This window comes from Phyllostomus hastatus, unplaced genomic scaffold, assembly GCF_019186645.2.
Source record: "Phyllostomus hastatus isolate PE091 unplaced genomic scaffold, TTU_PhHast_1.1 phas_contig_147, whole genome shotgun sequence".
NCBI lineage: Eukaryota > Metazoa > Chordata > Mammalia > Chiroptera > Phyllostomidae > Phyllostomus > Phyllostomus hastatus.
In genome coordinates this window covers 4,183,019-4,209,506 of record NW_025333603.1, presented here as the reverse complement: position 1 = coordinate 4,209,506, position 26,488 = coordinate 4,183,019, and the positions used below count along the sequence as shown (strand labels likewise).

Genomic DNA, 26,488 nt, shown 5'->3' with positions numbered 1-26,488 from the left:
GATTGGGGGACTCAGAAGATTTTTGTCCAGGAGATTGATAAATTATGTATCTTCTCCCAACTGATGCCGAGTGCTTCTCAGCGATACAGTTCTGAAGAGTCAGGATTTGCCTTCAGCCCAAATCTATGTAGACTGAAGGCAAAAAGATATTAAAACCTTGTTTTAAAACAGATATTTATCACTCAATACCTGCTCCATGGCATATGATGAACTGAACACCCCACTGCTGCTGCTGCTGGAGCTGGTGGAGGAGTCAGCTGAGCTCCCAGACGGGGTCCCACTGCCAGAAGTCTTTACTGTAAGGATCTGTTCATCGGAAAAGCCCAGCTGGTGGAGTAGCTTTTGATCTTTATTCACTGTCAGCTGCAAAAAGTGGTTTCTTAATTATTGAGAGGGAAAGAAAGAGGAAAGTAGTACTATCAGGCTAAAGGGCCAAGTTTATTTAAACCTACCAGACAGTCATTTGTAAATATCTGTATATTATCCACAGGACAGCACAACTGCTTGGCTATCTTCCACCGGACACTCCCTATGGTTTCATTACTGTGGGCCTGTGAAATGAAACTCCACATCATTATAACCCCTTTACTCGTTCACTTAAGCAAGCACCTACTGGGCACTGGTGTATAAGCTGAGACAGCAGAACCCGGAGGTATGAATCCCTGCCCTCGGGAGGCTTCCCTTCTGCTTAAGTGAAAGTTCTGTTCACCACTCCAATTCCTCCTCGTTGCACATGGAATAAAACCTCAAGTCCTTCTTCCATAGTAGGCCTTCCATTCTTTCTTTCCCTTTCTCACTGTCCCACTGGCCACCTTGCTTCTCATAAACAAGCCAAGCAAACTCCCACCGCAGGGCCTACGTCCCTGCTGCTCCCTTTGTTTAGAATGTCCTTTCCAGAAATGGCTTACTATGTCACTGTATTCAACTCTGTGTTCAAATGTTACCCACTCAGACCTTCCCTGTCCATCTTCATCTAAAATGGTATTTCATGTACAACTATCACCTCTACCAACTTATTGTGCTTTATTCTTACTAACACTCACCACCACCTGATATTGTATTACATATTTATCTATGTGTCTGCTTTATACCCCATCAGTTTCCTGTCATTTCAGGTCTTTATTCTAAATTTGTTTAATAACTCTTACAATAGAATAGCCACCCATTCAGAGATCTTAATCAACAGTATTATGAAAATAGCAAGACAGAAAATGGCTACAGAGCTTAATGTAAACCTACCTCTACAGTAAAGGTATCTTTGGTAGACTCATACGTAACATTGAGAGTTAAAACATGTCCATGAAATGAGGCACCATGAGGTAGAATAGTTCGTGGAACAGAGTAAAAGTCCTTGAAAAAGATAGCAAGTCAAATGAGTTTAGGTACACAGCATCACTGTTAACACTTCCAAAATGCACAGCCAACACACAGAGTCTAGTCATGGGTGGTGCGGCTGCGTTGTGAAGAGAGGCTTACCTCTATAGTGACCACATAGCGTTCTGCCAGAAGCAACAACCTCTCAATGATGACGAGTTTCGTGGATCTATGGATTAAAACAATTTTTTAAAACATATTTGAATGGTTGACTTGAGCTCAGTTCCAGTCTGTTTCACCAATCACAGTCAGCACTCCCTGGTCAAAGACTGAAATTTGCAAAGACTACCCTTCCCTTTCGCCCATGGAGGAGGTAGTTCAACCAGGTCCCAGCTACAGGGCACAGACAAAACAAGGGAGGAGAAGCCTGGCCGTCTCCACATTTCCTTTCCTGCCCCTTTTCTTCCTCCTCCTTCTTTTTAAGCAGCTGTTTCACACATGGAGGACCTGGATCTCTAGGCCGATTTGTCCATCAATCCACAGAGAATGAAAAATCAGCAAGTTTGACTCTCATAATCTTACAACTAGAATATGCCACATAATTCTATAAACACAGGGGATCAAAGTTCTACATTGCTTGAAAATCAGAAGGCAAATGGGGAATTCCACAAAGAAGAGTTGCTACTTTTCCTTTTAAAATAATTTTTATTTTTCTGTGACAGGTGATGTACAATACTGTATTCATTCCAGGTGTACAACCCAGTGACTGGACATTTCTATCATCACTTACAAAGTGGTCATCCTGATAAAACTAGCACCCACCCAGCACCAAACATAATCATTACATTACTGACCTTTACTTTATATCCCCACGATTATTCTGTAACTACTGATTTATACTTAATACCTTCACCTTTTCCACCCACTTCCCTAATTCCCCTCCCATCTGGCAACCATCAAAATGTTCTCTTCATCTACTCTGTTTCTAGTCTTCCTGTTTGTTTGCTCTGACTTTTAGACTTCACATGTAAGTGAAATCACATGGTGCTGTCATATCTCACTCAGCACAGTGCCCTCCAGGTTCACGCGTGTGGTTGCAGACGGCAAGATTTCTTTCTTTTTATAGCCGAATCATAGTCCACTGTATGTAAACACCACTAGTTCTTTATCCACTCATTCACTGATGAACACTTAGGTTACTATTTGTTTAAATCAGGCTAAGAATGAGGAGGAAAGGAAGACTAAACAATTGTTCATCTGTGGACATTCTGTATAGTTCAAAGTTAAAATATAAGAATTTGTAATCCTAAAGGTTTTCAAAGTAATTAAGAAATCAACACATATCAGGAGACACAAGCATCTCTGGGACAGGAATACAGAGCAAGGGAGCACGGAGCCCTAACAGACTCTGAATATGAGACCCGAAGACTTTCCTGGTCAGACTCAGGAACTCCTACTTTCATCTGAAATACAGCCGGCCCAACAACTGTGGATCAAAACTATTAAAAAAAAGAACCCCACAGTTCCAAAACGCACCATTTGAATTTGCCATGAGCTGAGTGTGACACTGAATCCACATGAATGAAGTGGTGTGGAGGCGCACCCCACTGTAGCCTGTATGCAAAGAAAGACTAATGCTACACCATTTTATATACAGGACTTGTGCAGCCTTGGATTCTGGGGTGTGTGTGTATGTGTCCTGGAATCAGTCCCTGTGGGGTACAAAGAGATGACTAATAGGACTTCAACTTTTATTTAGCAGCTTATATAGTCACAGCCCATGTTTTATTAAAGAGAACGCTACATGTGTTCACACTGAGATGAAAAAATCCAAATCCCTTTAACAATGTGCTAATGTCCAGAAAGTCTAGGTATTTCAAATAGGTATATTTCTACAACTTAAAAGAGGTGCTACCACTGTCTAACACTTGATTAGCAGTATTGGAAATTTCACTTTGAAAAGAGTTGGTTCAATACATTTAACAGAATTCTAAATTCTTTCATTCTATGAGCAGGAGCCAGCGAAATTTGATAATCCAGATGGAAAATGTTTAGGACATAGGTAAGTACTAAGAGTGAATTGTTGACCGTGCTATTTTAATGATGCCCCAATAATAAATTGAACCACACACAGCACTGCAACACGCCATACAGATGAGAGAAAAACTCCCACCCCCACAAGATGGAACAATTATGGTCACTAAAAAGTTCTTTCAAACTAGTAGGATAAGATAAAAACAATGTCCTGGTTCAAATTCAGTTTTGACACTATACATTCTTATTAACTCTGAAGTTTATAATAAGAATATTTAAAAACTATTATGTGGTTTTGTTCTGTAGTCAATTATAAAACGATTTAGAATAAAAAGCACTTAGAAAGAAAAGCACATTTATTTAAAGAAGTGGAAGTATGGAAATCCCAATCCAGTAGTTCATAAATGCATTTCTATTCTGATATGTCAGACAATAAATCATTAAGAACCTAGGTCACAGAGATGGATTACATCTTATAAATATGTAATTAGGAATTCTTAATACACATCTTTAATGAAAGTCTATTTGAGATATACTACCAAGAATGTGGGAATGCAAAAGTCATGTGAAGTGTTCTCATCAGATACAATCACCTTCTGTCATTTAAAAAAGAGGTTCTAGAGGGTTGAATTTTATTGGCGTCTTTCTAATAAAGCATCACTATACAGCACTCAATTCATTTTTAAAAAGATAACAAAGACTGTGAGCAAGGATTCCATTTCTAAAAGAAGGCTTTAAAAAGAAAAGGAATATCCCCAACTGTAAATAAAAACAAACACATGCATACACACAGTCAGTCTAGGAGCTGAGAAGACTGCATGAGTATCATCACTAGAGGGCAGCAGAGCGAGGTGCAGAGACCTATGAGCACCTGCCAACATTTCACGGGTATCATTGATTTGGGGTGGCTTATTAGTAATGAAAGGCTCATAAAACCTCACAAAAATGTTCTAGTTACTTCAACCTAACATTTCTAAATGTTTATCTATTCTACTTACTATATCAAAGAACTATGGCAAATGCTGAGCTCAGATTTCACTGATATTTGAAACATAAATACAGCAATGTGATTGACAGACAATGCCAATTCAGTTTTAATGCAAGTATTTTGGCCCTGGTCAGGTGGCTCTGTTGGTTAGAGCATTGTCCCATACACTAAAAAGTTGCAGGTTTGATTCTTGGTAGGGCACATACCTAGGCTGTGGAAGGCAACTGATCTATGTTTCTCTGTTTCTCTCCCCTCTTTCCTTTCTCTAAAATTAATAAAAACATATCACAGGGTGACAGAAAAAAATAAAGTAAAAAAATGCCAAATATCTCAGGATAAAGCTCTCATTAAAAATTATTTTGAAAAATAATTTTAAGTGATAATATTTTAACTATGATTATATTATACTGTACAATTTTAATTAATCACCGTCTTTCACTTCATTTTGCTTATGCTATTAATGCCCTGGATTTGACTATTCAAGGAGAAAATTTACAAGATGTCTAAGTAAATATTTCAAGCTTAAAAAATTACTCTTCATGCAATGACTGTGTTTATTCCATCATCGTAGAGAAGATCACTATTACACAGAGTAAAAGTTAAGTGAATAAAAAAATATCACACCTTATCTACTAGGTAGAGGGGTAGGAGCAGAGCAATACTTGGATGATTATGATGATGACCTTCGAATCTTCTAAAGAGACACAAAATTGGGGTATACAGTGGAAACATGTAATTTCCCAGGACATGACTGTTTGCAAAAGTTATGAAGGAAAATGAGGAAATCAAAATGGAGAAATCTCCATGGGGCGGAAAAGAGGCCAATTATTTTTTAAACTGATACATATTTAAATATTGTGTATTTGTTGTAACTTCTGCAATCTCTTACCTATACGGAGACTGAACTGATGTTGCCACAGTCGGCATGGCAGTTGCTGTAAGCATTTTTGTTGCTCTGGTCACAGCATGTGTTAGAGTAGGGCCACCAAGTGCTGAACTGGCTGCCTATGAGATAAGAAATAATTCTTTATCAGGGTTTCTCCAACTCAGCTCTATAGACATTTTGGGCTGGATACGTTTTTGTTGTGGAACACTGTCCTGGGCACTGCAGGATGTTCAACAGCATCCCTGACCCCTGCTCACAACCAGCAGTTGCCAGTAGGACCCCTCTAACTGTGACAACCAAGAAGGTCTCCAATCATTGCCAAGTGATCTGTGGGAAGTGAAATAACCCCAGTTGAGAACTACTGTTCTACTTATGTAATACACAGGACCTCATTTAGGGGTACTTGACTACTTTAAATGTTTTTATGGAGACTTAATTTGGACTTGGGAAATCCTACATAGATTCCAGCACATATTCATCACCAAAATGTCTAACTCATTAACATCTGGGGGCAGTAGCATTTTATTTTTGAAATACTCTTTATTAGACATAAAAATAAGCACAAATTAAGAAAGAAAATAAATGTTTAATGCTTTCATCATATGCTGGAAATAAGGCATCACATGTAAGACAGCAGTATTACACAGCAGGCTTCTAATGGACAAAGACAGCCAACATCACCCTACTGAGTGTCCTACTGTGGCCTTTAATAGCATTTATAATATAAACTAGGTGGAATGTGGGGAAGGATAGGAAAAGAAGCAGGTGCTTGTATAAAATTTCTGGGCCAGAAAGTGAACAAGAAAAGAACAATCTATTAGAAATGTGGAACGTAGAGGAGACCTGTTTTCCAAAGACAGAAACGTACAGGAAACCTGTTTTCTGTCTACCTTCAGAGGGGTGGGTGAAGCAGAGAAGAGGGGCAGTGGTGGGAGAAGAAACATCTCCTACAGACTACACTTCTACACTGGGGCGTTGAGGCAAATGTCTATTCCCCATGTTACAGTATGGTACTGTCTTCAATAGGATCCGGCCATAAATATCAACATTATACATGATCTCAAAATATAAAATTATAAAAGGAAAAAAACCAAAACATTTATTTAAAAAAAGTTAAAAATTGCTACTCACTTCTAATCTTGTGTAGCAATCAGCAATGAATTTCTTATGTAACGATACAGAATCCTAAAAGATGTATATGGAAATTAAAATTAGTCTGGCATTTAGCTGTAATCATTAAGGACAAATGTCAAAATAAAGAAGCCAATTTTCAGGTATGCCAACTTATAAATAAAAAATATATAATTTTCTGCCCTTTTCTGTTTGAGGACCTTCTTCCCATAGACACCCACCTTCTTTAACCTGGGGTTTAGATTAATATAACTGTAGTTTATGATTAACTGAATAGCTTCATTTGCAATTTCTTCATCAGGTGATTCCATGGCTATTTTCCAAATGAAATCCATTCCTATCAATTCCAGCTTTTCTACATACTGTTCAAAAGAAAACAAATTATACAGTATGCCAAGGTCACAAAGTTACAACCATTTTCAGTTATAGCATAAGTTCCTACCTCTTTAGTTTAATATGGTTAAGGCTGCAAAAATCAAGCTATATGAGAATGCTATTGTACCAATATGTAACTTTAAAACAAAACCCAACCAACAGCAGAAACACTGGGCCACCTCTAAGGGAACCAGAAGAAATGTGAAGACTTTTTTCCAGGCACCCATACACCCACACTAGACCTCTGCCCGAATGAACTACTGATGCAGAAATAGCACTGGCAAGAGATGGGTGCCATCTTCAGGAGCTTTTCTTCAAAAGGAAATGAAGTCAAGCTAGAAGTAGCTACTAATCCCTGGAGCTCAATTCAGTCTTCCTAAGAGCTTAGAAGATTCTGTAAAAACACTTACCATCCAGGAAACCAGGTCATGAGTAGTCTTGGGAAAACAGAGTTATTTTTTTGCCTTTCTTTTTAAAGGTGCACATGTAAATGTAAATAACAGCTGTATACATTCTACAGATCAGGGGTGTCAAACTCATTTTCACCAGGGGCCACGTCAGCCTCCCAGTTGCCTTCAAAGGGCTGAATGTAATTTCAATTCCTTAACAGTTAAGGATTAGTTACATTTACACAGCCCTAAAATTATTTCAGCCATTTGAAGGCAACTGGGATGGGAGGTTGATGTGGCCCGTGGTGAAAATGAGTATGATGCCCCTGCTATAGATCATTTTCTGCTTTGTTGTCTGCTCTTAAATGTCTTCCGCCAAATCCTTGCCACTTCGATCTCAGAAGTGAAGACTCTTACTTTTTTAGGAACGTGTGGATTGATCTGAGGAGTGGGAAGGTAAACAGAACTACCTCACTCGGCGTTTACCTAGCCACGGGAGCTGCTGGCTGCCCCAGAGATCAGCAAGAAGCAGAGGGACTTGGGAAGTCAGTTATCGTCAATGCAGAAAACAGCAGACAAAGGATACACATTCTTTAGAATAATCCACGTTTTATCTCGATTGTAACACACTTTTGCAGAATGTCAGGTTTTACTAGATGATCAAAGCCAGCCAGATTTGAGAGTAGTGTACTTACCAACTGAGCCCCTTGTCTTTTCAATCGGTGGTCACAGAGATTCACATTTTCAAAAAATGTCTTAAATAAGTTAAAACCTGAAATTACAGAATGTCAGATAAGTTCACGTGCTGTAAGCAACGCAGATATAATCAATGAAAACAGTCAAAGCATTTCAAGTGCTAAAACGAAAATGCTCAGGACAAAACATAGCTGCAAATCTTTAAGACCTTGGATTAGGCAATGGCTTCTTAGATATGGTGCCAAAAGCACAAGTAACAAAAGAAAAGAGTAGATAAATTGGACTAAATCAAAATGAAAAACTTCCATTCTTCAAAGGACTACCCAAAAAGTGAAAAGACAACCCATAGAATGACACAAAAATTCACAAATCGTATTTCTGACAAGGAGCTAGCATGCAGAATATACACAGAACTCTTACAATGCAACAATGAAAAGACAACTGATCTAATTAAAATGGGCAAAAGATTTGAAAAGGTATTTCTCCAAAGAATATATATAAATGGCTATTAAGCACATGAATAGATAGTCAATGTCATTAATCTTCAGGGAAATGCAAATCAACACCACATGACACTACTTCATACCCACTAGGATGGGTAAAGAAACAGACTAGTACTGTCTACACTGGTGAGGATGTGGTGAAAATGAAATTCTCATACTTTGCCAGTGGGATTATAAAATCTCACATTGCAAAACAATTTGGTAGTTTCTCAAATGCTAATTATCTGATATAGCAATTTCGCTCCTAGGTCTATGCCTAAGAGAAATGAAACCTGTGTTCACAAAACTTGTACATGAATGTCTGTAGCAGCATGATTAATAATAGCCAAAATTTGATAACAACCCAAATATCCATGGACCGATGAATGGTTAAACAAAATGTGGTATAGTCTTACAGTGGAATATTATTTGGCCTAACTGGAATGAAGAACATGCTACACGTGGGTGAACCTTGAAAACATTATGTCTCAGCATAATAAAAAAAGCCAGATACATATTGTGCAATTCCTTTTATATGAAGTGTTTAGATTAGGCTAATCCATAAAGATAGAGAAATGGACTGGAGACTGGGGGCAGGGAACAGGGAGCAACTGCTAGTGCGTACAGGATTTCTTTTGGGGATGATAAAATGTCCTGGGATTGGAGAGTGGTAAAGGTTGCACAACTTTGTGAATATACTAAAAACCACTAATTGTACTTTTAAAAAGTGAATTTTATAGTATATGAATTATATCTCAATAAAAAGTTTTCAATGACAAGAAACACCTAAAAGGAAGATTCCTGTACTTGGATAAATTTAAGTGACTCACTTTTGTACTAAGTAACCTCAAGAAAAGACAATTTGATAAAATGAGTTATCAGGCCATATAATTAAAACATTATTATAAGATAACATTTATATAAAAAGGAATCGGTGTATATAAACAGCACAAAGATATTCCAAACTGGTTGCTTTTGAGACATTGGCTTAGAAGGAAAGGAGGAAAGAATAAAACTTTTTAAAGAACTGAAAAAATGAACTTATGTTTTTTCCTACCATTCATAGTGATTTCATATGACTCCAATTTAAGAATTTTCTCTTTAAAGAGCTGCTGCTGAACGTCACTCTCGAGATCATGTTGCCCTTTTGTAAACCATTCAAAACACATCTGTGGATCAAGACAAATATGACCCTGTAACTAAAATTCACGTCAAGGAAATATGAATTCTGAATCGGGGCAGTAAAGATAAATTATTTTTATTTCTTCAAAAACTTACACTGCCAAAATACCACTCAAAACTGAAATGCTTAGAACTCTGGACTAAATAAAGCATTAAATTACCAGCAATCTTTCCCACAGATAATGAAAATATACTCTTACTTTGAATTTTATACGTACTTGGGTTTTTCCACAAACATTTATTAATAAGCCTTAATATGTGCCAGGCACTGTGCTAAGAACTATCACATATTTGGTCTTTTCAACAATTCCATGAAGTAACTAATATTATTCCATAAAATGAGAGGAAAAAACAGCGATTCACTGCTAGTCAATGTCGAAACAGGTACTGAGCTTCTGGTTTCACCTATTTTCAGCTGTTTGATTATAGTTCTAAAAATCTGTCTAGGCTTTCATTCTTCTTTGGTGTTTCTGGGGTACAACATCATTACAGGAGCTCTGTTTTCTCTTGGTAACTTAAAATTAGTTTCATGTGACAGGAAAAAGAAACTAAAAGATATACTGAGAATTCTTTAGCTGTACTTAAACTGGCTGATTTTGGTTTTACACAGAATGGTATCATAATTACTGAAATACTCACACTTTTATTTATATCTTGGAAAAAACTATATAAATAAAGATTTTTCTAGCACTTGCCCTGGCCTATTAATATAAATGTATGGTTAGTAAACTGAGAAGTGTTTAGAACTGAAGATGTAAGACACACACACAAAATGTGAAATATAAATCCGACTTCTGTCTTACTCTGTCCACAGCACCATTTGCTTACCTCTCTATCTAATTCACAAACATCCTGGCCAGTCACAAGACACTCCCAGATTTCCTTGGCACGATTCCAACCCAGATATAGAGTAGCTTCTTGCAAGAAAAATGCCAGAAATTTTAGATGGGCCTCTAAATACTGCAAAAAGAGATGATAATTATTTAACTCCAGGCATTCATACCTAAAAGCAAAATTAAAACAAAACAAAACCCGGAAACTTTAAAATAAAAAAAATAGTTCTATCTAATCCTTTTTCATATAATTCAGGGTAAAGTCATGTTAGAAATCTGTTTACAAGTTAACAGTACAATGTAGTAGAAACTACATCAAATCTATTACAAATTCAGCTGACTTTAGATGACAATAAATAAAATATAATTTCATCAATCTCAAAGTAAGACACCACAAACTCACAACTAGTGAGTTAAGGTTTTTTTCTACTTAAAATATACTACTACTAATCATTTGATTTAAAAACAGAAACAACTATGCACAGAATTGACAATTAGTATTTCATGTCAAAGTAAAAAAATAAGATGTTTATTTTTGTTACTTTATCATATGTAGGTCTTAGGTAATTTACCTACAAATATCAATTTTCTAAACTTTTATTTTGAAATGGCTACAGTAAAGATGCAAAACTATTCCACCGCCCTGGCTGGGTTGCTCAACTGGTTGAAATGTCATCCTGTACACCAAGGTTGTGGGTTTGATACCCAGTCCAGGCATACACCTAGGTTGTGGGTTCGATTCCTGGTTGGGGAGCATGCAGGAGGAAACTGATCAGTGCTTCTCTTTCCTTCTCTCCTGACCCCCCTTCCTCTCTCTCTAAAAGCAGTAACTATATCCTCGGGTGAGGATTAAAAAAAAAAATTGTTCCATCACTATAAAGATACCTCATGCTACCTCTTCATAGATATATCCAACAAATATCATCTTAGTAGTTCAAGTGTAAAAAGTCCAAATGAATGTGCAAATCATGAATCGAAAGCATAGGCCAGTACCTCTCGGTACGTGTAGCGGCCATCCACCAGTGTCACGCCAGTTAAGCCTCCAGGTCCCGCCACGGCTGCCGCAAGTCGATGACAAGCTATCAAACTTCCCGTCACCAATTTCACTATTTCAAAGTTTTTCTTCAAGTCTTGAATAATGCTCTTGGCAAAAACAACAAAAAACAAAAATGGTATGAGAATTTACAGTTATTGTGTCACTTTAATACAAACTTCTGTGTTAGTATGTAGTCCTAGGTGAGTGATAGCAAGTAGGATTTCTTCACTCACATTTCTTACATACAACCAAATAAAAGCAATCTGGTATGTACATTTACTAAGGAATTAATAAACTTCTTTGCTAAATTTAGCTTCTAAAAGAGATTCTTTTTTTTTTAAAGTAATCCTTTTAACAAAATGATTTCACTTCTTTTGTACTTTTCAAGATCACTCTTCCCAAGTGTATCACGTCGAGGAAGTTCTAGTTCCTTAATCACACTTATCTTTTTGCAATATAAAATAAGTCTTTTCAAACAAATTTCAAACACACTTTTAAAAACTGGCTTAATTATTTCAATATTTTAAGGAAATAAAAAGAAAATCAAGGTTATAGCACAGAGAATTTCCATAGAAAAGAGGAATGATGCTTAAACTCAAAATTATTAAATAATACAAATAAATTACAGTAATAATCATAAAATGTAAAATAGTGACTATAAGACTCAGCAATCTTAATTATGTTTTATTATAAAATGTTACATAAATAACTGTATAATAATCAGGTACAGCTATTCTATCCTCTTACCTTGTCTTGCTTTTGGTAGGTTTGCTTGATGAACGAGCGGGTGATCTCATGGAGCTGACGCAGAGCTGGCACCACCCATACGAACTGAGGATTGTTAAGCTGAGATGACTAGAGTTGAAAAGAAGTTACATTAATTAAATTTAGAAATAAATGGCAGACATAATTTATTAGCTATGAAAAATTTCCAAGTCAATTAGGCTTCATTGTTGCACATTCTATTATATTCCTCCTCACATTGCTCATTTACAGCTTATCTCCATGCATTCATAATTCAGTCTTCAATTTCTTATTCTGCATGCAATTTCCTAAGGCCAAGAACTGCAAACAGGAGTGGGTGTGAAGTGACAGCAAATGTGCAGGGTACATCAGCAAAAAACAGACAAGGAATTAGCAACTTCAGAGGATAGATTAAGTAGCACAGGCTGTCAGGACATGTTGATAAAATAAATTAATAGCAATAGCTTAACTCAGATAAGCTGAACTGGCTGATAAGTAAAATGGTATAAAAATGTGGTTTTCTATACGTACATGATTAAGATATCAATTATATGATCAAGACACTGATAGTGGTCTAAATATTAAGTATTCACAATCTGCTTGTATTTCCGAGTTAAAACAATTTTATAAGAAAAAATTTTATTAATTATTACAGCCACTTTATATTTATACTTTATATTTTTCAAAACACTTTCAAATGTACTATTTCTGAAACTGCTACAGGACAATCCAGATTTTCCCAGTACACATCTGAAAAGCCCGACGCTCACCTTTAAAAAGAGAACTGCTTTTTAATAAATAGCATCTTCCAGCTATGAGATTTCATTATAAAATTTGTAAGAGGACCAGGTTAAACACTATTAGTCAACTGATCAAAGAAGTCTAAAACAACTGAGTAGAAGTTTAAATCCCGAGCATTTATTTTAAAGGCTAGATTTTGTTTTTTTGTAAAGCCTTGCTTCAAGTCCTTCTGTGAGATAAATACCCCTATGGGGTGACAAATACTTTTGATGTCTTTTGTAAAGAACATCCTACTAATGTGTAAATGTGAGAATATGTAAATGTGAGGACACAACTGCCAAAACAATACTGGCTTTCCTAAAGACTAGCCAGTCAGCCAATACTGTATTTCCTGGATTCTAAGATACAGGTTTTATAAATTTCAAGTTCTGAAATTGATGCTTCTTACAACTATGCCAAAAGAAATGTACTAGCCCTTAGGTGTAGGAGTAGGCTATGATATAGCTGTCCTTACTTAAGTATGTGCAAACTTAGCTGTGTACAGAAAATATCTGTTCATCTACCTGTCACTGTATTTATCACTTGGTATAGGAAACACCAACTTAGGAAAGCCTTTTAACTGAAATTTAGATCACTGATTTGTTACTTAAATTCTGTCAAAAAGATTATACTATAATGTGAAACTGACAGGCCTGTCATGTCTGCCAATTCAATTAAAACTAAAGAAAACTGCCAGAGGCCTCAGACTACTAAAGCATTTTTGAAGATGGGAATTTGGTGTGATAGATTCATATACCTTGTGAAGCACTGTATCACTCAGCACTAAACATCTCTGTCTAAAGGTGAGCCTTAATTTCAGAGTTGTTGTTTAACATGTAGTATGCACAATTTAATGATTAAAGGCAGCATGAGTTTTATAAGAAAGGACAAGGACACAAAACTACATAATCTTCAACATGTCTCAAAATTATAGTCAGTTGTAAAGATTTCAAAGAGATCAAGAACACTAGGATAATAATGAAAAGTAGCGTGCCAGTGAAGCTGTGCACACTGGTCCAAAGGAAGCTGAGATAATCTCTGAATGCAAATCTAAACAAATGTATTGTAAAAGTAAAACGTAGTTACTTTTTTACTTCTTTATAAACTTATTAAATCTAGCATCTTAGAATCAAAGAAATAAGGTATATACATGGTGGGAAAAAGTAAGTTTACAGTTGTAATACACATAAATAATAATAAATAATAATACCAGAATAAACTATTTTGCACACTCAACAACTGTAAACCTACTTTTGCCCCACTCTGTAATAAAGGCCAACTATTTGTGAGACTAGCTAGAATATTTCTGCTAAAATATAAAATTTGCAAAATGACAGGGATTAAAACTCTAAGGCTTAGGCCCAAACTGATACCTTCCAAAAGGATGACAAACAGAAGGATATAAATATAAACCCTTTAGCAAATAATGTGACATATTAAAAAGCATCATTATGACCAATTAAGTCAATTATGATTAGAATTTTTTCAACATTAAAAATTATCCTTCGAAGGTAGCTCACTATCAAAATGAACGAAGAAAAAAACAGATAAAACTGGAATTTAAAAAGTATTTCTGATATGGCCTTTCTAAAGTTTAGCAGATAGGACAGATATTATTTATTCTATCATATCTATGACATCTGTTAAGTTACAAGAAAAATTTAAGTTCCTCTTTCTCCACTCACAAAAGAGGCAAAAAACTAAGGTGGACAATTAAAATGAACATATCTGATAATATCAAATGATGGAGCTGCGGCTTCATGAGTAGGAGTTAATGGTATGTACAAATTAGACTCCTGACATGAGATGAAGCCTTAGAGGTCAACTAGTTTAACCTACAAGTCTATGCCTAAATTCCTCTTACTCGTTTTTATTAAACAACTAGTCTCCTAGTATTTCTAGTCATGAGGAACTCAGGAGGTAGTGCACTCTATTTCAGGCTATTCTCACTATCATTGACCTATCATAATGAAACATGCCATCCCATAACTTCTTAGGAGCCATAAAAAGTTGAGTTGAATAAAACTTCTCTATAACAATACTCTCAACACTTGAAGAAACTTTCATATTCTTTCTTGAGTTCTCTCTTCTCAAAGCTGCACACCCCCACTTGCTCATCTGTCTTGTTTACTCAGACTTAGCAATTTATCTAGAATCAAAGTAAAAATTTTTACACGGGAGAACATTTTAAAAAAAGTGTTTCCTCCTGTGCTAACCACATTACTGTGAGAATGTACTGAGGACATCTTGATACTTTAACTTTCAGTTATGTGATTTGGCAGAGGCCACTCCACCACGGGTGAGGATTATAGTGTACTTGTGGGCAAAAGGGAGGAAGTGAGAGGAAGGGGACCGACATTCACTGAAAGGCTGCCAGGCCCTAAACGAGGAGGCCTTCTTAAGATAATCACTTCAGGAATATGTGAACACCACTCATTGAGTAAATACGATTTTTTTGATTTAGTAATTTGTTTTAGATGAGTACATTTCAACTTTTTAATTGAAGGAGAAAAGTGAAATAAGATGGAGGGGGTTGGGTGGACAGTGGAGAGTATAAAGGAAGCAAAGGAAAGAGGACCAAGGAAGCCAAGGGTATCCTGACAGAATCTACAGAAATAATGTTAAGCAATAAAGGTTGGAATTTCTGAACACAACAGTGGAACTTGGGAATTTTAAGAGTGTCAAAAGCAGAAGGACAGGGAATCAGTTGGAGGAACAGAGGTAGCTGAGGGTGGGAGGGGAGTAAGAGGTGGGTGATCTTGTCTTACCCTTTGCTTAGTTTCTGTGTAGCCTGGCAGGGAGACATAATCCCCAAGTCAGCCCACCTTGCTGCCTGGCAGGAAAGGGCATAGCATAGAAAAACACCTTTAGTGGCAGTATATAATTCACCCCCCTGCCTGGAGTCATATCCAGAGGGCTCAGATCTTCCCACTGCCCTCCTTCAGCCACGTGTACTTTAAAAGAATATCTGCGAAAGCACTTAGTCAACTGAAAAGTGCTTTATAAATGCAAGATATTATTATTTGGAATGAAATGATGCATCAGAATTTCTTTATTGGGAGCAGTGGGAAATAAAAGGAAGAATATTCCTTTCAAGACTCACGAAATGACTCCAAAATTCTCCCTGTTACTTTTTGAGTTTTGTTATGAAACATCCTTCTGGAATGAAGTGACTGCAAAGAGAAGCAATAAAGATGTGGTGATGCTACTGGGTAGAAAAGCTAAGTAATGCTTAGTGGGAACAAGGAAGGAACAGAGGTCAGGAAGGATTTTCTGGTTTTCAAAGTCATTTTCCTGGAGGTTGGGAGAAGTCCCTTCAGCTCTGACCTTCATTATCCACAAAGAAATGTATCTGTTACTAAGAAGACCCTTTTTCTATAAATACCCTTTTCCTCTTACTATTGAAGGATCTAAACTTCTTAACTCTGGATGAGTTTCAATCATAAAGACAGATGCTGCTAAATTATCTGAATCACTGAACTGAGAAAGCTAGAAAAATTCAAATTGCATCTGAGGAGAAAGAGAGCAATGTTGTTGAACTGAAGGAGTAATTCCTCATAACCTGAGCATTAACAGCTCCAGTTTGTGAACAACTTTTAAAATCTCTAAAGCTAGATAATATGTATGAAACTCACTTGCTCAAATTTCAGTGTCAGAGATATAACACAACAAGTTCTTAAAAGTCCACTGAATCACCAAAGCCTATTAACAAGAGCTGAGAGTCTCGGAATATACCAATGACAATGAGCAGTAGTCAAGATCTTTAAAGAAATACCTCTTAGTGAAAGCCAAGAAAAGTGACTCACCAGTGAAATTACTAAGCCATTAGCCATTTACCACCACCTTTTAAGTTGACAATAAAGTGAAATCCCTCTCACTGCTGGGCTTTACATCTGGTCTGGGCAACCCCAACCCGAGGGCCCACCGGGGAGGAGAACACAGCTCCTCTGAGTGGGGCGTAGCACCTCAGATGCGAGTCCCAGTGAGGGAGTCCCAGTGAGCAGACACTGTGATCAGCCCTCTCAGAGCAGAGACCTGACCTCTGAGGACTGCAGCAACAGGACAGCAGCAATGATCAGTGGTTCCTCTGCTAACCACCCTTTCAAAGGATGGTCTGGAAGCCCACTGGAACCTGGAGGCCAGAGCCCTGAAGGTGAGGGCTTGCACAGGGCCAGCTCCTCCTGCACTCACTACCCAAGCCTACCTCCTTCTAAAATGGAGCCCCAGCAGCAGGCACTCACCCATTAACTGCTTGCCTGAGAGGAATTACTTTAGGAACACATCTGAATTAAGCACCTAAAAAAATGATCATGTGCCAGCCCCAAATGAATCACTTTTTTAAAAAAAATATTTTATTTATTTATTTTTAGAGAGGGAAGGGAGGGAGATAGAGAGAGAGAGAAAGAGAGAGAGAGAAACATCAATGTGTGGTTGCTGGGGTCATGGCCTGCAACCCAGGAATGTACCCTGGCTGGGAATCGAACCTGAGACACTTTGGTTCCTAGCCTGCGCTCAATCTACTGAGCTACGCCAGCCAGGCTTTGAATCACTTTTTTTAAATTTTAAATTTTATTGATTTCAGAAAGGGGGAGGGAGAGAGAGACATCAGTTTGTTGTTCCACTTATTTATACATTCATTTGAGCTACCTGGCCAAGGGCTCTTTCTCTCTTCCTTCTTTCTCTATGAACGTTCTCCATTTCTCCCTTATGGGAGAAAATGGGCATAATATTTACTTAGAATCCACTGTACTTATTAAAGTTGTCTGTATTTTGGAATTAATTTAAAAAAAAGACTAAGTTGAATTTCTTATAATTTTATGAAGATAACAAAAAATAACACAATAAAACTACTCTGAAAGTGATTCTAGGTTTTTTTCCCCCTTTGAGAGTCAATGACTCCCTAAGCTTTAAGTAATAAAGCATAGGCCATAAATATTTAAACAGCAGTTTGTACTGCACATTAGTCTAAGAAACACAAAAACGTATCTTTAAATTGTGATGTAATTTATTAAAAGGAATTATTAAATTAGTATACCTCTTAATTGGTTTCACCTACAGATTCTTACCTTGAATCCATCCTTCTTTTTTTCCAAACCTGACCATTCTCCAGGCTGAAAAATTATTAAGAGATATGTAAGTGACTTGGTAAAAGCAGTACTAATAATGTCCTAATCTTGGACTCTAAAAGTTAAGAGCTTCCAGAAAAGACATTTAGTTTAAATTACATAATAGGGGAGGAAAATTATTTGGCTCTAATTACTCCAACAGTACTACTGTTCTAACAACAAAACCAGACCAAAGGTAAACCAACCCTTTTAATATCTTCTATGCACTTGATGATGTAGCTCCTCTTGATTGCTTCTTTCACTGCATAGGCATCACTAAGGATTGTCAGGTGTTCATCCAAGGCTTGCTGAATAAGGCTACTGGGCAGGGTTGGAAGATGAGCCAGTTCCCAGAGCACATCTAACACCTACAATAACAACACACATGATGAGCCAGCCAATACACAAATAAAACTGCTATAAGTATTTGTAGCTAGAAGAATTCATTTGATTTCCCTGCCTTTCCAGAAGTGGTCTCAAAGCGTGCTTCCCGGCCTATTCGTCCAATCAGGCTTAACAGCTTCTGCCTTACTCTGTCGCTCTCAGTCTCCCAGCTCTGCAGGACAGAAAATATGAGAATTAGTGCACTGTGCGGTGTCACCAAATGGGCAGAATATGCAAAACTTTAAACTTCAGATAAAAACAAAGTTTAATAAACGAAGAAGAGTACATTTAAACATTACTAATTTAGAGTGAAGGGGACCTCAAAATAAATTAATAGAAAATTTTAAAATAAGGATGTTTGAATGGACACATACCTTCTGAATGAGAACAAACAAATGATTAAGCTGGTCAGAATTAAACTTGACAGCTGCGGCAGCAATAATAGTGTGAATGTTCTCGATCACCGTAGATGATTGTCCTGACTAGAAAGGAGACATCAGGAGAAAGTTAAGTCTTGGAACTTGGGAAAACCTAAGTCCTCTCCCTGGCAATTTACAGAAGTAAACAGTAACAAAAACAAATTCATTCTAGTTTACTCAGCATTCACTTGCACAATATATTGGTGAGACTACATGAAACACCATTATTAATGGTTACCAGTTAGCCTTGTTTAAATTACTAACAGGATTAAATATTTAAAAATACAGGGTGAAAAGAGATGAGAATCAAATTCTCAATCTGACATTCTTTCAAGAGGGGAACAAAATATTTTTAACTGGCTGAAAAAAATAAACTGATTACATTACAGGACAAACATACTCACTTCTGGTATTTCACATATGAGCTTGATGGCCTCAGCTGTGGGTTTTACCTGCCTCATTTTTCATTTTGCTCACAAATATTTTATGGTTTCAATTAATGTTTATTGGTTCCATGAACAGTAAGTCTCTGCTTCAGAGATGCAGACCCCACGGTGAATCCTTATGACTGAAATTCACTTTAAACCTCAGTCACAACTGTCATGTCTCACTATTTACCATGTGAGAGACTTAAAAGACAGGACTTTAAAAAAAATCAATTCTGTAAGAATTTGCTCGATTATCTGCTATACACATACATTCACTGAATGTAGTAGGGATATTATATATATATCTATATATCTATATATCTATATCTATCTATATCTATATCTATATCTAGTCCTCAACCTGTGTGGAGTCAAAACTTACAAAACAAATTTTATGCCAGTATTCAACTAAGGTCAAGACACGGGAAGAAAAATTCACAGGACCCAGGAATGTTCGCCCCCCAGTTTTGCACCTAAACTTTCTGTGTTCTGCTCTGTAATGTCAGACTGGAAGCCTGCAAATTACATTTCTCCTGCCAGCTGCGCTCCCATTATGTTCTAGCAGTGGGAGGCACTGCTGGGAGATGAACAGGCAGGAGGAAGAAAGAAGTGTTTCTAGTTTATGCTCAGAGACTAGATACAGGTGATGGCATTTCATGGGATTCCAGAACCCCTGGTAGCAGTGTCACCTCTCTGTCAGGTTCATCACTGGCAGTGAAAGAACTTCCAAAAGCAGCTTCCTTTCCCAGGACTTGATGCCCCTTTTTCCAACTGGCTGTTGCAGCACTCATACTTTTCCATCCTAGTGACACCTTTGCAAACAATGCCCTGATTTCAATCCCCTTTGGAGTGCCTAGCACAGTTTCTGTTTCCTGACTAGATCATGACTGATAGAGTGATTAAGCAGATACTGCCTAGGTGAGTTCCAGGCTTCTTTCTGGCTTAGCAACTAAATGAAGAATAATACCATCACTGAAAACAGATTGGAAAATGACTAGGTTTGGACATACTGAATTCAAGATGCCTATGAGATAACAAATGTAAACATGTAAGTTATGCATTTAGGTATAATGCCCTGGAGCTCCAAGAAGAGGTCTGAATTAGAGATATAATTCTGAGAGTCGGCGGCATCCAAATGTGTTGAAGCCAAAGAGTATATGAAACTGACTACTGAAGGCTTATATAGTGAAAAAGAGGCTAAAGACTAAGGCTTGACCCTGGCTGGTGTAGCTCAGTGGATTGAGCGTGGGCTGCGAACCAAAGTGGCGCAGGTTCGATTCCCAGTCAGGGTACATGCCTGGGTTGCAGGCCATGACCCCCAGCAACTGCACATTGATGTTTCTCTCTCTCTCTCTTTCTCCCTCCATTCCTTCTCTAAAAATAAATAAATTAAATCTTAAAAAAAAAAAAGACTAAGGCTTGAAATAAACTCCTATTTATAAGAGAGAAGACAGTAAGATAGTAAAGGGGACTTAAGAAAGAATGACAGAAATGTGGGAGAATGAACTATTAGCAAAGTGGAGGAAAAAGAAAATAAAGGGCATACTTGATTCTGTCACAGATGCTGAGAGTTTGGTAAGATCTATAAACTCAGTAAATATTACTATCATCTTCATTTAATAGAATTAAATGGGAAAAACTTATTAATAAAAACTGTTAAGCAATGCAGTTAAAAGAACACTGGAATGATAAGCAAAAGACACACCTATTCCTAGCTCTGCCACTAACTGCTATCTAGCTGCAATAAGACTTCCATTTTTTAATCTCACAAATGAGAAGACTAGACTAGATCGGTAGTTACACACCTCATGAGTAGAAGGATCCTTCTTATACACAATCTTAATGGAAACTCTAAGCTGTGAGACAAATTTCAGAGGCGCTGCTGCGGTTCAAGCAAGACCGAAGTTCCATTTTCCTACTCACTCTCCTTCCTCTTCATGACAAAAATGTCAGAAAAAGGCAAAAATAAGTCTAATCAACTTACCTGTATCTTCCAAATTTTAGTGAGTTCATCTAAAGACAATTTACTGCCCAAGAGTTCGATAATTCCCTTTATACGGTCACAGTACTGTGCTTGGTCTATGTTACCTAAGGGAAGAAGCACCAGAGGGGCAGGCAGATACAGTGAACAATGACTTTCTAAATATGATCCTAGTGATTTAAAGCAATATTAACATTCTATAAGATCATTCAAAGGCTAATACAAAGCAACAATTTTTTAAACTTTATAAAAATATATTATTTATAGTTATGTGTTAGGCAATATTTTTTTAAAGCAACTTACCTTCCAGTGCGATTGACAGAACTGAGTTTTCAACCAGCCAATCTAAGAGTCTGTCTGTATCTATAGCATTCTTCACAGATTTGGATAAAGTGCTATCTTCTATTAGTTTGGTTACCTAGAGAAACAGTGTTGTTGTGACTGAAACTAGTGCAAATTATGCATAATCAAAATCTTCACATAAATATATTCTGTGACTTTCACAGTGTTACAGTATCATCTGATGATTAGCTACAATGTATCAAAGGCCAGTTATTAGGCGTTAACAGACTACTTGTGACACCTCTTTTAAAAAGTATGGAGCCATTCTTACAGCTCATACTTCCTGGGCCACTGCTGACTGGCGCAGAAATAAGCATCTGACTCAAATTTCAATCAAGGCATGTCCTCCAAATTCTATACTTGGGACCAGAGAGAAAGTGCCAGTCCCTCCAGGGCGATGGAAGCAATCTGTGGCCATGATGTCTACCATATGAAAGATGTCACTCTGCCAGTAGAGGAAGAACATGCTCAGAAAAGCAGAGCTAAGACTTGGAAAGAGTCCTGGATGTGGTGTGGTCTCAAATTCTAATTGTTCCTGCCCCTTACATGGTTTGGCCAGTCAATCCTTCATTCATGCGAAAGAGCCCAGCTTCCTTCCATGAAACTTCTCTAGCCTAAGATGATTTATGATGAGCTTATCTCACTCGCAGTCAAGATTCCTAATTAATACAAAACTGAAGGAAAAACATTGGAATTATAACTTAACTGTATTGGTTCCCTCTGTCACTCACCAAAACCAACTATGCTCATGTAAAGTTTGGGAAGTTACAGAAAATGATTTCTATTTTGTTTAGATCATCACAGTTGCAGTCACTTTGGTTTTGTCCCACCCCAGTTAGAAGATTTGGTTTAAGTAAACACATATCTAAAATAGAATAAAAGGAACTGTACCTTTAAAGAAAAAATAAGTAGCAAATAAATATGTGCCAAAAAATTATGTTCTAGGAAATTTCACAAAAGCACTAAATATTCCAAACATTTCAGAGAACATATTTTGATTGTATTATAAAAAGATCACTTTATTAACAGACAATTATAAACATATACAGCATTTTACATATAATCATATTTCTTTTCTATATAATTATGAGAAATTATTCTTCTTTGTATCCCAGCATTTTTATATTGATAATCACAAGTTTGGGGAGAACTGAAAGTGTCTGTGCTTTAAGTCTTCTAGTAACAAATGGAAAACTTACCTCTTTGAGGGAATTCATTTTGGCGCTAAAATGTGGTGATTTCAGCATGCGCAGCAGGATGTCCAGTCTCAGGTCATCCACCACGGTCACCAGCTCCGGTTGGAAGCGCATGCAAAGTAACTTAATGGCAGACAAGAGCTCGGGGATGCTAACCAATCTCTTTGAATAAAAACACATACATGCACACAAAAACAAAAAAGAAAACATGAAAACATCTTGATTCCAATTCTTAGACACACACACGCGCACACAAGAATTACAGGACATTTTCAATGACGATGGTCTATCTGGTGGCGTCTGATGCTCCGCATGGTCAACTAGCTACATTTTGCTTCTAAACATGGGTGAGCAAAGGAAAGGACAGGGTCCTGTCAGAAATTCAAGGCAGACAGAGAAATCATGTTAAATTTACATGTTAAAATTGCTTTAAACAACTTTGGGTAAACTTCTGGTATTAAATTATTTTAAAGCTTCTTCACTGCTATACAAATTATAATATTATCCAAATCAACATGTTAGTAAAATTCTGAATATCACGAGAACCTTATATTCATTCTGTTGACTGAGGTAACATCAACTACTGGTGCTTCAGGAAGAAGCATCTTTCAGTTAGAAATTAATTTGATGTGAGCTGTGCGGGACCAGAATCCAAAGAACAATGGTGTGTGAACTGGCCCCGAGTCCTGGCACCGCTCCCATGGAGCAATAGGCCCTGGGGCCTCCCTGCTGGAGACAGCACTCACCTTGTCTTTGAGGTCCTTCTCCTCCACACTCCGCACGTCCTGGATTGTAGTGTGGATGACTGGATCGAGCATGGGCTGCAGAAAAAAAGTGCTACTTTAATAAAAAGTCCTGAATCTGTCCTAAAATTGGAGAGGAGATACTTCATTCACATTTCACAAAGAAAAGAGTGCAATTCTAGTAGCAGAGCTGCCACTAAATCACTAATACCCTTCCCAGTAAAGCTTTAACTGACTCTGGGCCTTAGCTTCTTCAATGTTATATGGGTGCAATCCCTACAATTACTATCTTAGAAGGATGATTTTAAAAAGCAACCAAAGGCACATGGACTAGCTTTTAAACATTAAGCATGAGTATGTATTATTTTTTAATAAAGTAAACATACTGCACTTGATTTTAAAAAATGAATATAAGCACAGACCACAAAACATATGCTGTTACATGCACTGCTTTCGCTTGCTGATAAAATGGGGGCCATAGGTGAGACTCATATAACACTGCTCCAGGCTGGTAGTATAATCAGGCAACTAACTGTAAACAGTATGTGACAGGGAGTCAAATAGTAGCTAGACATAAATGATTACTTTCATCTGAGTAAGAAAATTTTTAAAAGTTATCTAGAGATGAGAGAAAATGAACAATATTTAGCTGTCAAAGCCAAGAAGACATTAGCAATGAATTAAAATGACATAAGGCAATTAACCAAAGAGAGTATCTTCACTTACACTTAACACTGATTGTACAGGAGGACTGAGGGTTCTTAGGGTAAAAGGCAAGTCACACTGCTCTTGCAGCATGTGCCAGCCGTTTCTCACTGCGACTCTGAGATAGGCATGATTATCATTGTCATTTTAGAGCCAACCAAGGCAGCCAAGGCACAGAAGTTACGTAAGTCTTGCAAAATCACACAAGTAACAAAGGGTAGAGACAATTATTAATTTATGGCAAATAACACAGTATGAACATGGTATGAATTTAAGTTTGGGGTAGTTTGATATAATTAGAAGAAGATGAAGTTAAATATGCTTTGGTTGGAAATTCACATACTTTTTTTTATTCTTTTTGAAGTATGCTGTGCTTATTTACAAAACCTGTAATTTCTAAAGAACTTAGTATTAATTAGCAACTGAAATATTTATGCTAAATCTCTTTCTATGGAGCAATGCATGGGTAATGAGCATGCATTTAAAAATCCAATGTTGGCTCTGTTATTAAAAACAATTATTAAATTATTATTTATTAAATTATTAAAAAGTCAAATTATTTTGCCTCTTTGTATCTTAGTGTTTCAGCTACAAAACTAATGATTTATATGCTTAATAAGTTGAAAGAACATTAGATGTTTCTAAAGAGTTTAATATCCAGAATGAAGAAATACATAGTCATTCCATTTCATTTGAAAATCTTGCAGTATTACTTGGATATCTAAAGAAGGCATTTAACACTTAGAAAAAATTTCCAGGACCTACTGAAAAAGCATTATCTCCCTTGTTAAAATTTAAGTAAATTAGGTTTTAGGAAAAAGGAATAGTGCATACAAAACATTGCCCCAAAGGACACTGTGCTTTTAAAATCATTTATAGTTATTTAAAAAAAAAATCTCTGGAAGTTACTGGTTTCACACATTTATTTATAAAGAAAATAATAAATGGGGGTAATTTTGATGGGACATTTTATTCAGTAAAACTTGTTAGTTGATATGGAAAGGAAACAAGAGAGTGTAACAGGCCTTAAACAACACAACACTGAACACTCGGGGCCTTGAGTGTTGTACGAGCTGCTGAATGACTACATGCGGGGGAGGGAATGAGACAAGATGCGCTGTCAAGCTGTTACTCTGCAGTGAGAGACCTGGCTAGTGAGCCTCGTGGGTTGCTCAAAACTGATCTAACTTAATGCATAATGGTACTGAATCCTTAACCAATCCTGTGAAGGGGGGTGGGATTATGCAGCCTGTTTTACAGGCAAGAAAAGGAAGAAAAATATATGCTATCACATATAAACTATATTTATGAAATGATAAATTGAAAAGGTAAATAACCTTAAATGTTAGCAGTCTCCTAGACTTTGAATTATTAATCATTTTAAATTTTCTTCTGATAATTATTTTCAGTAGAAGTTACTCTGGATTAGGCACAATTCTGAACAAATCTGATAAAAAGATAATTATTACTTTTTGTATTTCTTAGATCACTTTCTGAAGTAAATTTAAAATGGCCCAATCTTACCTGAACCACTGAGGAGTTGAGGTACTCTGCACATACCCCTAAGGGCTGCACCAGTGCTGAGACTGCCTGAGAAAAGACAGTGAAGGTTAGGAATAAATGTAAGGTCTTTTTTCCCTTCAACTTTAAACAAATTCCCTTCACTATGTTGGAGAAAATTTTAAACAGCCATTTGATCAAATCACAAATAAATAACTAGACAAACAATACTCTTGAACAGAAAGAATTGACAAAGATGTCAATCCATTTAAATTATTATAAAAAGTTAATGTAATTTAAATAATACTAATATGCTGATAAAACTTCTTTGGAGAACTAGATAAAATGATTCTGAAGTTCATATTATACAATACAAAAAAATTTTATTTGAAAAAGGAGAGAACAGTTGGGAAAGCAATGAAATGTGCCTTTAACAAAAAAAATTTAAGACGCCCATGAAGAAAATTATAAAACTTTACTAAAATACATACAAGAAAGTCCAAATAAATGAAATACCATTTTCTTAAATAAAAAGGACCAGTACTGTAAAAATGTAAATTCTCTACACACTGACCTATAAATTTAACACAATTCCATACACGACCTCAGGTGGGATTTTCTGCAGGAGAACCTAACATGTTGACTATGTTCAGAAGAGTGAAAAATGAGAATGATAAAAAAAACTGGAGAAAAGAATGATGTGGGAAGAATTAGCTTTACCAACAGTTAAAACAGTGGAGCAGTAGGGAATGGCCAGAGAATGAACGGACAAACAAATGACTGGAACTGAAGTTCAGGACCAAACCCATGTACAC

The 26,488-nt window shown here is 36.7% G+C and overlaps 1 protein-coding gene across 2 annotated transcripts in view; it reads right to left on the bottom strand.

The window, feature by feature from the left end:
* USP24 (ubiquitin specific peptidase 24) overlaps window positions 1-26,488 on the bottom strand; it is a 137,171-nt gene that overhangs the window by 64,906 nt on the left and 45,777 nt on the right. For both annotated transcript variants that reach the window (XM_045858191.1, XM_045858182.1), the window contains exons 8-28: window positions 25,698-25,763; window positions 23,472-23,546; window positions 22,729-22,887; window positions 21,491-21,605; window positions 21,191-21,294; window positions 18,734-18,841; window positions 18,436-18,531; window positions 18,182-18,343; window positions 17,937-17,981; window positions 12,094-12,201; window positions 11,304-11,453; window positions 10,306-10,437; window positions 9,353-9,464; window positions 7,813-7,889; window positions 6,575-6,715; window positions 6,354-6,407; window positions 5,226-5,341; window positions 1,477-1,543; window positions 1,240-1,350; window positions 453-551; window positions 190-363 (exon numbers count right to left, since the gene is read on the bottom strand). In XM_045858191.1, the coding sequence (XP_045714147.1) occupies window positions 190-363; window positions 453-551; window positions 1,240-1,350; window positions 1,477-1,543; window positions 5,226-5,341; window positions 6,354-6,407; window positions 6,575-6,715; window positions 7,813-7,889; window positions 9,353-9,464; window positions 10,306-10,437; window positions 11,304-11,453; window positions 12,094-12,201; window positions 17,937-17,981; window positions 18,182-18,343; window positions 18,436-18,531; window positions 18,734-18,841; window positions 21,191-21,294; window positions 21,491-21,605; window positions 22,729-22,887; window positions 23,472-23,546; window positions 25,698-25,763 (2,271 nt within the window). The remainder of the gene's footprint in view (window positions 1-189; window positions 364-452; window positions 552-1,239; window positions 1,351-1,476; window positions 1,544-5,225; window positions 5,342-6,353; window positions 6,408-6,574; window positions 6,716-7,812; window positions 7,890-9,352; window positions 9,465-10,305; window positions 10,438-11,303; window positions 11,454-12,093; window positions 12,202-17,936; window positions 17,982-18,181; window positions 18,344-18,435; window positions 18,532-18,733; window positions 18,842-21,190; window positions 21,295-21,490; window positions 21,606-22,728; window positions 22,888-23,471; window positions 23,547-25,697; window positions 25,764-26,488) is intronic.